The following is a 17673-nucleotide window of genomic DNA, read 5'->3' as shown; positions in this document are numbered from 1 at the left end:
CCAAATAATACAAAATTCTGCAAGATACTCTGAAATGGTTGTAAGAGGCTTTGGGTCCAGTTCTAACCACTACCAGCCATTCAATTTGCCAGATACAGCTGGATAACAGAATTACAAAATACAACTGTTCAGAGACCAATCCATATTTTTTTAGATCTATTAAAGTCCTCCTCACGATACTTAACAGAAACCAGTGATTACCCGCCAGGATGTCGGCCTCATCCATGAACTGGGTACTGAAGAGGATCACGCGGTCTGTTTTGCGTTCTTTCAGATGATTCCACACTTGGTGTCTTGAAAAGGGATCCAGTCCAGCAGTTGGTTCATCCAATAGGAAAATCTACAAATGTGGCAAGTATATAAAGCAGTTTTCCACAAAGATGAAGTTCTTCCAGAAAACAATGCAAAACCCATATTGATTATATTTAAGAGGGTATTATGGTTAGGATTTAGATACTATATTTAATGTTCTATTATGAATATTTTATAACACATGTCCTTTGCAAATAAAATATTTGAACTAATACCTAAAGTTCCATTTTTTTAAAATTTGAATTCACCTGCAAATTCATTCAGTGTGACTCACCAGAGGGTCTCCTAAAATGGCAGTCCCAAAGGTTAGCTTTCTTTTCTGTCCACCGCTTAAGTTTTGAGCAAGAACATCCTGAATATTTTTCATTTCCAATTCCAGCAAAACTCTTTGTATCTAACCAAAAGACAGTATTTATGTCATACACCAGCATTTAATTCTTTTCTTAAATGTATAAATACAAGGCTATAAAGTGTAAATGATTAAAAGCACAAACAATGAAGCCAAACTTCCCAGGTTTGAAAGTCACCCTCATTAACTAAGTTGGTAAAGTTACTCGCTCTCTTGAACCACAGGCATAAAATGGGGATAATAATAGCACCTGTCTCATAGGGTGGCTGTGAAGAATAAATGATTTATTACATTTAAAGTTAATTATCATCGTGATTTTATTAAGATGGATCGTAAACATTATCTTGATACTAACTTTTCCTTTGTTCCAGGTTCAGTTATTGTCAATTATATGCAATGTTAGCTATTGTTTAAATTGGATTTTCTTGTCCAATAATTGTACAATAATTTGCACACAAGTGATTTAAAATTAAAAATTAAAACTCACTGCAAATATATTTTAATAATCTCATTTTGACCAACACATTAGCTCTAACATATTTATATACCTCCTTATCCACTTCTTGTGGCAGAATCCCTTTAATTTTAGCAAAGAGTCTGAGGTTTTCTTTCACAGTGAGGAAGTCAAATTGCACATTGGATTGTGGACAAACTCCGGTCAGCTTGCAGAGATTTTCTAGGTCAGCCATTTCTGAAAGCTTATTGTTATAGACAGTGACTGAACCTGTAACAAAGGAAGAGTTAACATCAAGATAATGCTTAAGATATATCTTAGCAAAATAACTATGTTAATTAAATTTTGTAGGTATAACTTTATCTTCACAGTTTATACAATTCAGGCATTAGAAATTTCTACTTTAGTGGCATAGTATATTAAAAAAATGTTCAGATCTGCAGCTTTTCCCATCAAAGTGTAGTCTCTTTGTCTACCCTTGACATTTAGGTTTGCCTGTCTACCAAGCAGGATCTTAGCAAATGTGATACAAGCAGTCTGATATAAAGCTTCCACACAGTGATTCATCCTCGCTTGCTTCTGGGATCATGGGGACCATCAGGTGAAGAATCCCAGCTAGCCTTCTGAAAGATATTCCCATGCGGGAAGAGACATGCAGCTGTTCTAACAGAAGCCCCAGATACATGAGTGAGGCCATGGTAAATCATCCAGCCCCTGTCACTTTGGTCCAGAATAGAAAAAAATTCCCAGTCAACTCACAGAATCATAAGGAGCAATAAGACATGAAATCAACTTAAATGCCTAGCAATGATGGACCAGATAAAGAAAATGGGATACATATATGCCATGAAATATTATGCAGCCATAAAAAAGAATGAGATCATGTCTTTTGTGGGAACATAGATGGAACTGGAGGCTTCATCCTTAACAAACTAATGCAGGAACAGAAAATAAAATACCGTACACTCTCACTTATAAGAGGGAGCTAAATGGTAAGAACTTATAATTACGAAAAAGCAAATAACAGACACTGAAGTCTACTTGATGGGGGAGGGTTGAAGAAGGGAGGGGAGCAGAAAATATAACTATTGGGTACTGGGGCTTAATACCTGGGTTATGTAATAATATATGCAACACTCCCCCATGACATTATTTATCTGTGTAACAAAGTTTCACATGCACCCCCAAACATAAAATAAATATTTAAAAAATACCTTATTGCTAAAAAAAGAAAGAGAGAGAGAGAGCTGACAGATACATCTGGAATGCCAAATGGTAACTAATGACCATGAAAATAATTATTATGAAATATTCAGATTCCATATGCAGTATACCAATTAAATATTACTTACTCTGTTTAATATTACCATTAAATAAAATTCCATTTTTCCCTAGGTGTGTGTTTGTGATTAACAATTGAGAGAACTTTATATTAACAGCTGATTTATTTGTCAATCCGACTTGTAAAACAAACCAGTTTGTACCTTTGGTGGGAACAGACAAGCCACTGAGAATGTTTAGCAGTGTTGACTTTCCAGCTCCACTGTGACCAAGTATGGCAGTGATTTGACCTTCGTAAATGTCAAATATCAGATCTAGGAAGAAAAAAGGAAAGGAAAGAAAGATAAGATAAAGAGGTAAAGAAAAAGAGGTGGAGAGAATGAAAAACAAAACCACAAATAAAGTCTATTAGGGAGCCAATCCATTGTTGTTAATTTCCTTGAATGGTTGTCTTTTCCAGGTATAAATATATAAATATAAATAAATTTGTTAAATTCAAAATGAAACATTAAAATTTCCCTTTATAAACTTATTTATCAAAATAGCTTCTTTTGAAATTTTGAAATTACTGAGTTTAAATGAATGGAACATATCTATATCATAGGTTCATTGACATTCCCTGCATATGGTAGGTCAACGTTAATATTTATTAAATGGAAGAATAGATTAATAGTAAATCATTACATGGCTAAAACTCCTTTGAGGTAAGTGACATTTTCACATGCACATAAAAATACAGTATCTACCAATAGCTTTTAGATTACAGAAGAAAAACTTGAGTTTGTAGGGAAAAAAAACCCAGAATATCCTTAGTCTACCTCAATATCACCCATTATAGATCCTAAATACATCCATTTCTAAAACATTCATTTTTTCTAACTTTTATTAAGTAAAAGTAATAGAAGAAAAAATTTATTATGAAGCTCAAATAACTCAAGTCTGAAATACCACGTTACTCACCAAAACAAAACAAACTGAATTAAAATCATGAAATCAATATTAATATAATAACTAAATATTTTCTCTCTCTCTCTTTTTTTTTTTTTTTTTTTTTTTTTTTTACCTTTCAAGGCTTCTATTTTGTCAGGCTTTCCTTTGTATTCTTTTGTAACACTTCTGATTCTGAAAAAAAGAAAAGATACTTCAAAGTGACAATTTTCTTCAGTTTGTAACTTCCAGTTTGGTAGATAGGATTGGATGAATCTTATCTTCAGGGTACATGAAGATCTAGGTCTTCACTCTCATGCAGTCATAGTTGTGTGACAGAATCAGCTAGAATTCTGCTTGCCAACCCTGTCTGCACATTGGCATCACGTGAGGAGTTATAAGAATTTAACTGTGCTTGGGACCCATAAGCACAGGTTCCATAGATTGGGGTTGGAGAATAGGATCACCTTTGAACGGCAAGGCTAAGACATCTGATACCAAAAGGCTCCTGTGAACCATGGGCACAGGTTGGAAAGATCTTTGGCTATCCTGAGTCAAGGTCTCCAAAGTTTCTCTACGAAATACCGTCAGAAAGGCCGTCAATGTATCATAATAGCAAGAGCAAAGCCTTCACAGTACTGTTCATTTAAGCTTAACCCATTACAACCACTTCGTGCTGTTACCTTAACCAACGTACTTATATTCCAGGCCAGTTTCAGGTTTCACAACTTGAAAATTTGCAGGGCTTTAGGACTGTGTTGGAAGGTAAATACAACATTTCATCTTGCATGTACAGTGTATATAAGATGATATTGGTTACATGGTGATGATGTCTACAGAAAGGAATGAAATTAACTTATGCTGTGTACTACTATAGGTCTGGATTCCTAGGCACTTAATCTGTATGGTTTTATTCTACCAGGTAAGTATATAATCCATAAGCCAAATCAAATTTATATTTCTTATTTTATGATCTACTATTCAGTCTCTATTCATATAAAGCTGTTTAATTAGATTTTTTTTTTGAGGGACAGTCTTGCTCTATCACCCAGGCTGGAGTGCAGTGGCACAACATTGGCTCACTGCAACCTTTCCCTACTGTGTTCAAGTGATTCCTGTGCCTCAGCCTCCCCAGTAGGTGAGATTACTGGTGTGCACCACCATGCTTGGTTAAGTTTTGTATTTTCAGTAGAGATGGGGTTTCACCATGTTGCCCAGAGTGGTCTCAAACTCCTGAGCTGAAGTGATCCACCCACCTCAGCCTCCCAAAGTGTTGGGATTACAGGCGTGAGACACTACTCCTTGCCAAAGCTGTTTAACTGAGACCTAGTAAAGCAACAAGGGAGGCTGAGGATGGAAAGAAATAGCAAGTAAAAGACTGAATCCAGGCAAGGTTTTGCTGAATTATATTAGCTGGTAAAATTTAGGTTTTTATTTAGTGTAAATGTCAACAATGTTAGGCTGTAAGGGGTTGGCAAAAGGATCTTTCTTTAAACTTGAGGTGAGAAGTGACAGAAGCAGCATAGGTGAAGACAGGTGGGAACTGTCTACAGAGCACAAAAGGAAACTTTGCTTGTCTCAGGTGCTGACTCTTAGCTTCCTGCCTTTGCCCTGTTCTCCACCTGCAGCCTTATTACCTGATGGCTTCTTTCCCATGGAATTCTGGAGGCACTGGTTCAAAAGAATCATTAGATGAAGGATCAGAATCCATTTCATCTTCAAGGGCCACATGATCAGCCTTTTGTGTCTGTGACCAAAATGAGGACTTCAGGAAAAACAAAGGTGAACGTCGACGTCCATATTCATCTACATAATCAAAAGACAATTAAATATTGGGTCAATCACCACATTAGGGAGAGAGTCACAGTAATGTAGCATGGGAACGCAGCCCCTTTGTCACTAAAACTGAATATGTGGTCAACACCAGGTAATGCACATTTTGACACATGTAGCTTCATAAGGAAAAAAAAAATTACCAGATGTCTCTATATAATAGATCCCATAGGAAGCAATGAAATTGTGATTTTTAAATATTTCAAAAGGAATCTAAATAAATGTTTTAGAATTTCTTAACCTCAAGAAAGACATTGAACTACTAATGCAAGGTATGCAAGCATGCTGAATTCTGTCTAGAAGACCAGGTGTCATTGCATAGGCAAAGAAAGAAGAAATTGAGAATTGAATATTGGATACCTTAAAGAAAAATCCAAGAGAAGACAGAATAGGATTTAAGAAAAGTAAATGACACATTTGTAACAAAGGAAAAGAACACGGTATAATAATTTACTGAAACTTAAAGTGAATACTTTTAAAACTATTGTGTATTTCTGCTTTATTTCATCACCATACCATAATTTTCCTCTTAAGTAAATTTATGATCTGCTTTAAAGACATATTATTCATGAATATCTTGCTGGAAACTAATCCAGCTGTATTAGTATTCTATCAACACTTCTGCTTTTCTTCATATTAGGAGACATTATGAAACGGAAGAATCGTACTTCACTGATATTCTGCAACTGACCTCCTCTGTAAGGTTATGGGTTTTCAAACTTCTGTGTACTTCTCACATGTTCAGACCTTCATTCACGTAATAAATACCTTACACTCTCTGTATACCTGGCATACGGTATGTTATTAGTACCTATCTCTCCCTTTTGACAAAAGAAAAATCTAGCACATAAAAGCATATCACCATCACTGGATACCTTCTGCCACCAGATTTACCGTGAAATAATTCTGTCATTTTATCCAGTTAATTTTTCTTTCTGTCATTCGTATTTATTATCTTTAAAAGTATTTTAAACAAAGTCATCTCTGGTCTTAAATTCAAGCTTAGTGAGCGATAATAATTAGGAAGAAAATGGAATAACTCATTTTTTGGATGAAATACATGTCCAGTTATAATAATAATATGCTTTTGAAATTGAAACAAGTGTGGATGTGAAAGACATTTAGTGATATAATGTTAAGTAAAAAATAAAATGAAGACATGAAAATGTAACAATATGTGATATAACTTGATAAAACTTATACAAAGAGAGTATTTAAAGTAATATTATTAGAATATGTTTGAAACAGGGACTAAAAAAGATGGAATATATTACATAATGCACACCAAAATAAAATTTAAATTAGAGAAAACAATTACCTAAGAGGATACTATTAAGCAATTGTAAACACAGTGACAAGTGACATCTGTTTGTGGATCCACTGAGAATAAACACATTGGAAAAACAAACAAAAATGAAAAAGAATATAACCAGGATGTTTTAATAAGTAGAAGGAGAAAAGAAAGAATTAGTTAGTACAAGGGTCACAAGAGTAAACCTCCTAAACTACCCCGAACACCAGGGATATAAATCATGACAGAAACACAAAAAAAGGTCATTGAGATTTTGCCATAAAAGCAAAAGCAGAACAGAGAAAATGTAATTAAGCATGTGTCTTAAATAAGCAATGTTAACAAGGAGTAGAAAGGCTTAAAATATTAGTAAGCAAAAATAATAATTTTTCTATATGTAATTTTTACCTCTACTGAAGAAAATCAAATGAAAACAGTTTATTCAAGCAATTCTAATTGTATATTAAGCATGCTAGCTAACAATAGTGAATTCTGACATCTTTTGTTCCGGGCTGTTTTAAAAGGCAGAGACAGTAATTCTTAAAGGATTATCCTAAAAAAAAAACAACAAGAACAACAACAACAAAACCAGAAAATTCATGCCACAAGATGTTGCTTTCTGTCTTCCTGCTCACCCTTTCCCCTTCTTCCCTTTCCACAAGTGTGTATTCATTGCTTTATGAATAAAGGGCCCTTGGCATTCTGTCTTCAATAGGAAATGCAGAAGGGAAACTCAGGCCCTGCCTTTGGTTATAAAAGGAGGGAGAGAAAAGTGAAGCAATATTTCAGCTACAAGAATCTACTGAGTCTCCAGGGTTAATCAGACACTGTCATGGGTGCTTAAACTTCATCTGTGAACAAAACAAATCCCTACTTTTGTAAAACTCATATTCTTTTATGTTGCAAGGTGATACAAATGAAAATGTATGATATATTGGCTTTCATATTGTGAAATTCTGGCGAGTTTTTTTTTTTAATATAGATGCATTGATTAATTGAATCAAAATCTCTTCAGGTTGAGCTGGGTTTAGAATTGCTTTAAAATTCTTCACATGGGTCTGTTGTCCAGCCGGAGCTCAGAACCATTGAGCTAAACAGTTAGACAAAAACAGTTACAAATGTCCATGATTACCAGACCTGTTTAGGAACTAGCTTTCTAAGATCTCTTAAAAAGAAAATAGAAAAAGAGTATGTGTTAGGAGATTTGTTTTCAGAAATAAAATCATTTAAATAATGTTTGATTTTAATCATATCACTACTCACTTGGCAAAATTTTGTCAAAGTAAATCACCAATGCCAGATAGAGGCAGGTATCAAATGCCAACATGAAATTTGTTGCCACAATGAGATTTGAGCCGCCCGATGGATGAGGAAATACATTAGAATTCAAATCATAATCCAAATGTAAAAGCTGAAAATCAAAAAGTAATTAATTAAAGGAAATTAGGTTTAAGATACATTTTAACAGTTAGGTTTAGCCTAGGAATAAAATGGCTACTCATCGCCTCATAATGCAAATAGAGTTGAATAAGGAGCATGCCTACTTTATGGTTTTCAAATCTATGCCTTGAAAATCATGGACATATGAGCAACTAGAATGCAGTTTAGTAATTGTTATGATAAAAATATGTTCCAAATGAAATTGAAGCATCAGGAGGAAGTAGGGAAGTATGGGAAGAAATGGCATTTGAGATCAAACTTAGATGAACTTTTACCAAATAGGGCACAATCAAAAGGTGTGGTGATGCATGTAAATTGGTGTCATGAGGGAGAATTTCTGGGCAAAAGGCAATGGTGCGTTTAAGGAGGACCAGAAGTGGCCTGGTCTATGGTGATCAAGTTAATGAGCTCTTTATAATTAACAATCCTTTTGTTAAACACTAAATAATGGATATTTAATGGTTGGCATTTTCATTTAATTAGAGGGAAGGCAAAGGGAATTTAATAAGAATCACATAAATAGAAAAGATATTTTATGAACAGAAAAATAATTTACTAACAAATTTTCCAGACATTTAAAATTTTTAATTTAATTTAATGGTTTTTAAAATCATGTATTATCTTCAATTACTAGGTAAAAACATGAATTGGAATAGTTATTTAGAATTAGATTTGTGACAAGTCCATGTTTAATTAGTAGCCTAAGAAAATACTTTATATTACCTTTAAATAATTGTATATTGATCCTCTTTTTTTCACTTTCTAAATGTCTTTTTTTGCTGGGCTAAATAATTTCAAAGCTTTTAAAAGTTCCACCTTTGTAACTTCATAACAGCCTTCACTAGAATTTTAAGCCTTACACTGTTGAATTTGAAAATGACTACAGCCTACCGAATTCCAGAGAGGACAGACATTTCAGAAATGCCATTAACAGACATTCAAGTCATATCTCACCTGGGCCATTCCAAGCATGAAGGCAAAGGGACTAAGCAAGCTTAAAATCCACTCCAATGATGCAGGAAGGTGTCTGTACAGCGACGTGAACCCAAGACTCCCACAAAAGACAGTGAGAAGGAACCCAACCAGGCCACTGAGGAAAGATTTCCTTACCAAGATGCTCATTAAGAAAGCCAAAGGTATCTAAAATGAGAGAAGATGCAGTTCATTTATGTAACATTATTAATAGCATAATAAAATAGGTATACAAAATTATAGTTATTATTTCATATATAACATACAAAACTGTGTTCCACAAATTCCACTAAAAATTGGCATTACAAAATACCTCAAATCAATTGTTGCTTTTTATAGATTTTTCACATGCAAACAGAGTAGACAGGAAAAAAAAGGAAGCATATAATCACTTAATCGAAAACAAACACTTGATTTTTAGGCTATGAGGTGGATGGAGAGATATTTAATTCAACAACTCACCAAAGACAATCCATATAGGAGAAAGAGACTGAAAACCACCATGAAGCCAGACAAAATGATAAACTGGATAGATTTTATAACAAGTGCTAATAAAAGGGCCATAATGAAGATGAAACCAGCATAGAGCAAACCCCAGGAGAGCCTAATGTGGAAACAAAACGTTATTTTAGTATTTTATTTTCACTTGAAAAGGAAGACCTGAAATGGATTCTAACATAATTTTTTCATTCGCTTATTCATCCATTCATTCTCTCTTTCAATAGGTATTTTTTGGGTGTTCTAAGTACATAAATACAAGTAAAAGTTTTGGATGGAATTCTTTAGGAATTAGAAACATTCTTTAGGAATTAGGAATTGTTTTTCCTAAAATTGATTTCAGAAATACATTCACACACATATGCACATTGTTCTGGGGATGGAGGGGCAGGAAAAATTGGGTAGATTTTGGACTGAACATTTTATCTGCTGTATTCTTGCTCTATAACCTTGGGCAGCCTCTGTAACCATTCTATTATTCCTTTATGTTTCTGGACACCAGGAATTATACTACACTGAGGGCTCAATAAGACGATGGATATGTAGGGCACTGTCTTAACACAGGGTAGGCCCTCAGTCAATCTCAGAACCTTCTCTCCTCTCTGGAGTCTCTCCAAGTTCAGGACCATCTCAAGTTTTCTTGGACATAAGAAATCCTTCCTTACGTGTAATTCTGTCATGTCACTTTTTTTCCAAAAACCGTTGTCACCTTTCTCTGGATGTGTTCACTGAAAAGTCTACATACTTGCCTTTAATTCCACTCGTTTTTGTTAAGAAAGAATGTTTTTTTAATCCCATTTCTTTTATGTCAGAATAATTCACTTTCCTTTCCTCATCAATTTCTTTTCTTTTGTTTTACAATATTATTTGAAAACTATAATGCAATAATAATTTTAAAATTAAAAAAACAGCTGCAAAACCAACATAATAACTCACACACAGCAATTAATATGTATTGGAGAATATTTTAAATAAATATTTTTACTTTTTTGTGCTGGGTTTGACTCACCAGAATGCTGAATCCCGAAGACCCATCATTGTCATCAAGCCCTTCATCCTTTTCCTCTCCCTTGCAACATTAACAGATGCATAGTAAATGAATGGAGAAAAGGAAATAATGCAGGCAAAAAGAAATAAATCAGTTACAATTCCTGATTGGCTAATGAAGGAATGTATCTTCATAATTTTTCCAGTAACTGACATCAGCTCTTCCATCACTGAGTGATTTGCTGTAATCTGAAGAAAAGCATTAATAAACAAAATTTGTATCTTAATGAATAGCATTTTCTGTTTTCTTTTAACCATCTGTTTTCCTGTGAATGTATAATTGGCCTATTGGGATCTGATACTAACCTAAATTTCCACTTCTATGTCCTGCCATTGACCTACTGAGAACCTGGAGTCCGGGCATTCTTGAGTTACTCACCATTCTCTGATTTACTATGTGTTTCAATATCTCCCTGCCTAACATTACTTTATGATTTGCTTGGCATGCCTTTTCTGAATTTATATACTCAGTAAGCCACCCTTCACCTCAAGCTTCAAGCTGAAATGTTATTTCGATTAGGAATTCTTCCATGGCATTCTAAGGCTGAGAATCCTCATTTACTTATGAGGACCTGATTTATAGTTCTGTAATAGTCTACTTCTGTTCTAATAAATTTTTTGTTTGCCTGGCTTCCCAACAAAGATGAGTCCATGAATGAGATACTTTTTCTTCTATTTGTATCTACATTCCATGGTATACAGCAACTTCAGTAAACTTCAGAGTGAGTAAATAAAATAACAAGGCTACCCACTTAAATTTTCTTTCATGAAACTTTTGATGCCTTTAATATTATTAACTTGCATTAAACATTAGTTTGCATTGAACAGTTTGTACTCACTTCTATAATAGCGGCATTAATGGTAGCTTGAAGAACCACAAAACCTTCTTCCCAGAATTCTGAAACTGCACAGTAAACACCTTCATATGCTCTATAACAATGAGCTTTGCGGAAAAAAAGAAACCGTAAATATCATTACATCGCTATCTATATTATTGAAATATTATTTCAATACTGATTATAGCAAACAGTGAACTTTACAATGGCTCCAAATTCCGAATGCTCTTATTTTGACTCAAAGCTTATAAAAACATAAGTTATAATAATGATTCTCAAAATGAATCAGGCAGACTCATGAGGCAGAACACTCCTAGGAAATGTTGTACATTAAGTTACAACACTCTAAGCTTTCCCATATCATGTCCTGTGCTTTTCTGCTGATCAAGAATTTTATTGATGTCTTTTCTTTTGTAATTTGTCTTGTGAAAACAATACATTTTTATGTTTTTCAAAAGTTCACAGAGCCTAACATGGATTGAGAAACACTGAACTAAAGCTTTTTCTAACACTGAATATAATACAGGCATAATAGGCAAATAGAAGTTCAAGTAAGATTAGTTACTGTGCTTAAATCATGCCAATCAGAATATCTTTTGAAGAAAAAGATTTATTAAAAAAGGCCTACCAGCACATTTAATATTAAACTATATTGAAAAGATATTCTTCAATAAGATGAATTAAAATTGAGTAGAGGAATTAAATGCATGTTACATGAAAAGTGTAAGTATTTTAAAAATCATCTTGAAATATTTCAGATATACAAATGATATAAAAATATAATAAACACAAATGGACCCACTACAAATTTGCAAAATAAATACATCATTTTAAATACAGTCAGAATCCCCTGTACACTTCCACTAGCACCAAGTTTCTAGCTAGCTAACTGCTTTCCTGAATGTTCTGTTTACATATATGCCACTACATATCTCTAAACTATATATGTGATATAAAAAAATTAAACTCTACTAATTCCATATAGCTTGTTATGTTTATCATTATAAACTTTGCTCATTTGCTCCATATTATAATTTTGACATGTGTATAAATATCCACATTTAATTTTTTCTTTTTGTGGTTATAGAATCCCATTGCAGGAATGTAAATCAATATATGTATCCATTCTTCTGTTGATGATAATTGGGTTAGTTCCTTTCTTCTTTTTGCTATTACTGGAAAAAAAATCTTCTGCTATAAAAATCTGTATATATATCTTGTAAATATATCTATCTTGGTCAGGATAGTCTCTTATATGTTACAGTAATAACCCCTAAATCTCAGTGATTTATCACAGCAAAAGTTTATTTCTCACTCAGGCTACAAATTCCGCATAGGTCTTTGGTAGGAGGGTTGAGGTACTCTACTCACAACAAATTTAGGATCCCATGTTGGAAGGCATTTCCTCCAACTGTTAGTTGCACTGTCTGTATTATACATGATTCCTTAGTTTGCAGAAGCAGGTGAGAAAAGGTGAAGAACTCAAATCCCTGAGGTTTAGTTATCTTATTATGGCTGCAAAAAATATTCTATGCCCTCAGGAAGAAGAGGAGAATAGGCCGCAAGTCTTTAATACAGGTACGAGAGTTTCACTAACAAGATTTCTATGATGATGAGTTGTAGGTTATGTGCACATCAACTTTAAAATAAAATTTGTCAGCTTTTGTGGAATTTAAAAATTATGTAAAGTTAGATAAGTGTTCTCTTTGCTACATATCCTTGTTAATACTTTGAATTGTTTTTTTGCTAATTTTTGCAAATCTTATAAATGTGAAATGATATAACATGTGGTTTCAACATGCGTTTTCCTGGTTGCTAATGCAGAAAAGCACCACTCCAAGTGCTTATTCTTGATCTGTGCTGTTTTATGAAATTCCTATTAATAATGTCTTTTTATTATTTTCCTATTGTTGATCTTTTTCCTATTTATTCCAAGTAAATATTTACATATTTTAGAATTCATTTTTTGTTAGTTTTTTTTTTTTTTTTTTGGTTATAAACACTTTATCACCTTTTTAATTTTTTTGGAGATGGAGTTTTGCTCTATTGCCCAGACTGGAGTTTAGTGGCACGGTCTTGGCTCACTGCAACCTCTGCCACCCAGGTTCAAGTGATTCTCCTGCCTCAGCCTCCTGAGCAACTGGGACTACAGGCACACAGGTCTCTACACTCGGCTAACTTTTGTTTTTTTTGTTTTTTGGTATTTTAGTAAAAAAATGTTTCACCATGTTGCCCAGGCTGGTCTCAAACTCCTGAGCTCAGGCAATCTGCCTGCCTTGGCCTCCCAAAGTGCTAGGATTACAGGTGTGAGCCACCATGCCCAGTCACTTTATCATAATTTTCGCCTTTATTTTTCACTAACTCTCTGGTGTCTTTTGATAAAGGGAAGTTCTTAATTTATATTTAGTCAAATTTATCAATATTTTAATTTTTGGCTGGGTAGTATTCATATATATATATATATATATATATACATAAATAATATTTTCTTTAACCCTGTTGATGGACATTTATGTTAATTCTCTATCTTTGCTTTTGTGAATGGTGCTGAAATAAACATATAAGTGCAGGTATCTTTTTAAATCTAATGATTTTTTTTTCCTTTGGATGGATACCCAGTAGTGAAGTTCCAGGATGAAATGGTAGTTTTGTTTTTATTTCTTTGGGAAATCTCCATATTGTTGTCCATAAAGGTTGTACTAATTTACACTTCTACCAATGATGCATAAGTGTTATATTTTCTTTGTATCCTTGCCAACATCTGTTTCTTTAAGACTTTTTAATAATTGCCATTCTGACTAGTGCAAGATGGTATCTCCCGGTTTTAATTTGTATTTTCTGATAATTCGTGATGTTAAGGTTTGTTCTTACATTGGTTGACCACTATGTGTTTTCTTTTGAAAAAAGAACTCAAGCAACTCAAATAACCCCATTGAAAAATAGGCAAATGGGTTATTTGTTCTTTGAATTGTTTCTTGAATGTATAGTTTGTAAATTATTTTCCATCTGTAGGTCTTCTGTTTACTCTGTTGATTATTACTTTTGCTGTGAGAAGTTTTTTTTATTTAATTAAGTCTCACTTGTCTATTTTTGTTATTATTGTACTTGCTTTTGACGACTTAGTTATAAATTCTTTGCCTAGCCCAATGTCCAGAAGAGGTTATTCCTAGTTTTTGTTTTCTGAATTTTTATAGGTTCAGGTCCTATGTTTAGGTTTTAATGCATCTTGAGTTAATTTTTGTATGTGGTGAAAGATACGGGTCCAGTTCTATTCTTCTGCATTAGACAATTTAATTTTCCCAGTACCATTTATTGTATGTATATAACCATATATAATGACCATTTATCAATATGTTCTTATGCCCAAAAATGAATATACTTTTTTTAAATGTTGAAGGACATTATGACAGATAGTGATGCTCTAATTTGGCATACTAACCTCTATTCCCACACACGGCTTATGACATAATTGAAATAAAGAATAGTGAAATTTTAGAGCCAGAAAATTACCTGTATGGTCCTTGTGTTCCTTCTTGCTCGGCGTTCTGTGTCCTAGCAAGAACTTCAAATGATATGAGTATGTATTGGTAAAGATGACTCTTACTATATCTTCAGAATGATTTGCTGTGAATTCTTTAATACTTTCTTCATCTGGCATTCCCAAGACCATTTTACCTTTTGTTACAAGAAGAGAATATAATAGGAAATTACTAGGAGACACAGCTTCAGGATGTCACGTTGAATTGCTTTTACTGAAGTTTTCTATGGAAGTAAAACACAATCAAGTATTAACTTTCAGAAGGGTAGACAAAAAAATTGGGTGGGAGAGAAATTTCTAAAGTTCCATCCAGATACAATCAGAACACATGAAAATTAGTTATTTTATTTTCATATGTTGTGATTACTGAACCAATTTCAATCACATACAATGTCATGCTATACCAATCAAACTGTTCAAAAATAATTAACATTCCTAAAATTCTGAAATGGTAAATATAGACAGATAGATATTTAAATTGCAATTAGGCACTGTTTTGTATCAGGTGGACATACCTATACAAATTTGTTTTTCTTTAACAAGCCTGACGGTATGGTTAATAAGCTTAAAAAAGTGATAAATTTAAAAACATGTTAAGAAATTATGTTGACATCACTGAAAGAATCCCTCTTCTTTGTAGATATTGTATCCAAGGCCACATGGGTATTTTATTAATACTAAAAAATTAGACAAAAAATAAGAAAAGTTCTGGATTAGGGTGGAAGTGTTGAAGATGAATGGAGAGGGAGCAGGCAGCATGCATTTTAATAGAATTAATTTTATTGTCAAACTTGTGTCATCATGAGCAAATTACTTAACCTTTATTACTCAATTTCTATATATGTAAAATAAACTTAATAACTATTATTATTATAGAATATCAATAGATAACAAAATATAGAATACTATCATTATAAAATATTCCCTTTTTACAGAATACAGCTTTTGTAAAAATATAGCATATTGCAGCATTTAATGAATATTTATTATAATAGCATGTGGTTTTGAACGAAGTAATGTTGAGAAGCACACGTTTCTGACATTGTGACTTGTCATGGACATTTGTGAAACAGAGAGCAAGCACAGACACATCTCAGGGCTGGACCTTAGGTGATAGTCTATATCATGCGATCACCCTGAATCAGAAATGGATTCAGTGTTGGTAGGTAAGATGCACAGTGTAGACATTAAAATCCAGGGGGAACTAATGGTGTGATGGTTGGCGAGGTGCCATTGGAAAGTAAACTTTGGATGGCTCACAGGAAGGAAAAGTCTGACATGCTCTGGAAACTGTGGGCAGAGAGGCTCCATATAGCAAGTGCTTGAACTGGATTACTGGATACTAAATCCAGTGAAGGGGTCAGAATCCAGGCATAAAATCAATAATTACTTAGGCTGGAGTGGAATTTGGACAGAAGTTGACAAAGAAAGGAAAAAAAGAGGTTATGCAGACTTTCAGTGACTGGTTGGAGCAAGATGCATAGGCTCTCCTTAGAAGAACGTCCTTGGTGGAAATTATGTTGCTTAAAATGAGTAACCAGTACCTTGTAAGTCATATTTTTATATTCTTTTAAAAATTGAGATATAATTCACATACCATAAAATTCACCCTTTTAATAATTTCATGGTTTTTAGGATACTCACACAGTTGTTTGAGCCACCCAGTGGGTGGTACTTTGTTATGGCCTTCCTAGAAAACTAATACAGTGATAAATACAAACAGAAAATTATTGGTAATATTAGGAGTAAATAAGGCATGAGTCTTTCATTTTAAGAAGCCTTGTTTAAATCTTCCAAATCTATTATTGGATCTGGTCTCTCAACCTCCTTGATATTTTTCTTTAGCATCTTTAAATCAATCCTGTCACCTCTTCTAGATGAATCTTCAAAAAATGCCATTTTCATTATGCCAATTCCCTGATTTAAAACTGTGTTGGTACCATATCACTTATTGAATCAAGTTTAAGATTCTAACTCTCCATTAGATCTGATGGGCAAAGGAAACCTCTTTGAGGAACTTATAATTGTTTTCATGGTTTTTAGGATACTCACACAGTTGTACAAGCTCGAAGTCAATTTTTTTTTTTTGGGGGGGACGGAGTTTCGCTCTTGTTACCCAGGCTGGAGTGCAATGGCGCGATCTCGGCTCACCGCAACCTCCGCCTCCTGGGTTCAGGCAATTCTCCTGCCTCAGCCTCCTGAGTAGCTGGGATTATAGGCACGCGTCACCATGCCCAGCTAATTTTTTGTATTTTTAGTAGAGACGGGGTTTCACCATGTTGACCAGGATGGTCTCGATCTCTTGACCTCGTGATCCACCTGCCTCGGCCTCCCAAAGTGCTGGGATTACAGGCTTGAGCCACCGCGCCCGGCTGAAGTCACTTTAAAATTATAACTCAACTCATAATAATTCAACTCATCAAATAAAATCTCACTTTACATCCAACCATCATTTCTGACTTGAAGCTGCTGCCCAATACTGACATTCTGTAAATATAGTCTGACTGTTCCTGTACTTCTATCCCCATGTGTCAATGAGAATCTTCTTTTAGTATTAGCACAGTTGACTTTCAATTAGTCAGGCTTGGTATAGTAAAAAACAGAATAATTAACCTCCTATTAACTTTATTAATGAATGCATTGCTAGCATTATTTTTTTGTAGTTATTGTGATTACAACAACTAAATATTTATACAGAAAAAATCATGTCCATATGAATGTGGGTCTGATCTAATAGCATACACCTATATGCCATTCTTTACAAAATTCTTAGTAGTTATTACATTTTTACTAGCTGATCTAGAAATCATCCTCCTGTTACTATTACCTTGAGCATCTCAAACAACTTAAATCTTATACCCATTATAGCACTAATTTTAGTCTTTATCCTAGCCC

The 17673-nt window shown here is 33.8% G+C and overlaps 1 protein-coding gene across 2 annotated transcripts in view; it reads right to left on the bottom strand.

The window, feature by feature from the left end:
- The window catches only part of LOC116525753 (ATP-binding cassette sub-family A member 8), a 99011-nt gene that overhangs the window by 50571 nt on the left and 30767 nt on the right, over positions 1-17673 (bottom strand). For both annotated transcript variants that reach the window (XM_032241895.1, XM_032241894.1), the window contains exons 4-15: positions 14751-14915; positions 11244-11347; positions 10367-10593; positions 9322-9463; positions 8842-9027; positions 7711-7858; positions 4961-5129; positions 3460-3518; positions 2600-2710; positions 1210-1385; positions 587-706; positions 202-340 (exon numbers count right to left, since the gene is read on the bottom strand). In XM_032241895.1, the coding sequence (XP_032097786.1) occupies positions 202-340; positions 587-706; positions 1210-1385; positions 2600-2710; positions 3460-3518; positions 4961-5129; positions 7711-7858; positions 8842-9027; positions 9322-9463; positions 10367-10593; positions 11244-11347; positions 14751-14915 (1746 nt within the window). The remainder of the gene's footprint in view (positions 1-201; positions 341-586; positions 707-1209; positions 1386-2599; positions 2711-3459; positions 3519-4960; positions 5130-7710; positions 7859-8841; positions 9028-9321; positions 9464-10366; positions 10594-11243; positions 11348-14750; positions 14916-17673) is intronic.

The sequence above is a fragment of the Sapajus apella genome, unplaced genomic scaffold (assembly GCF_009761245.1).
Source record: "Sapajus apella isolate SASKATOON/1434 unplaced genomic scaffold, GSC_monkey_1.0 scaffold48, whole genome shotgun sequence".
Lineage (NCBI taxonomy): Eukaryota > Metazoa > Chordata > Mammalia > Primates > Cebidae > Sapajus > Sapajus apella.
Note: the sequence above shows the minus strand (reverse complement) of the source record. Positions and strands in the feature narration are given on the sequence as shown.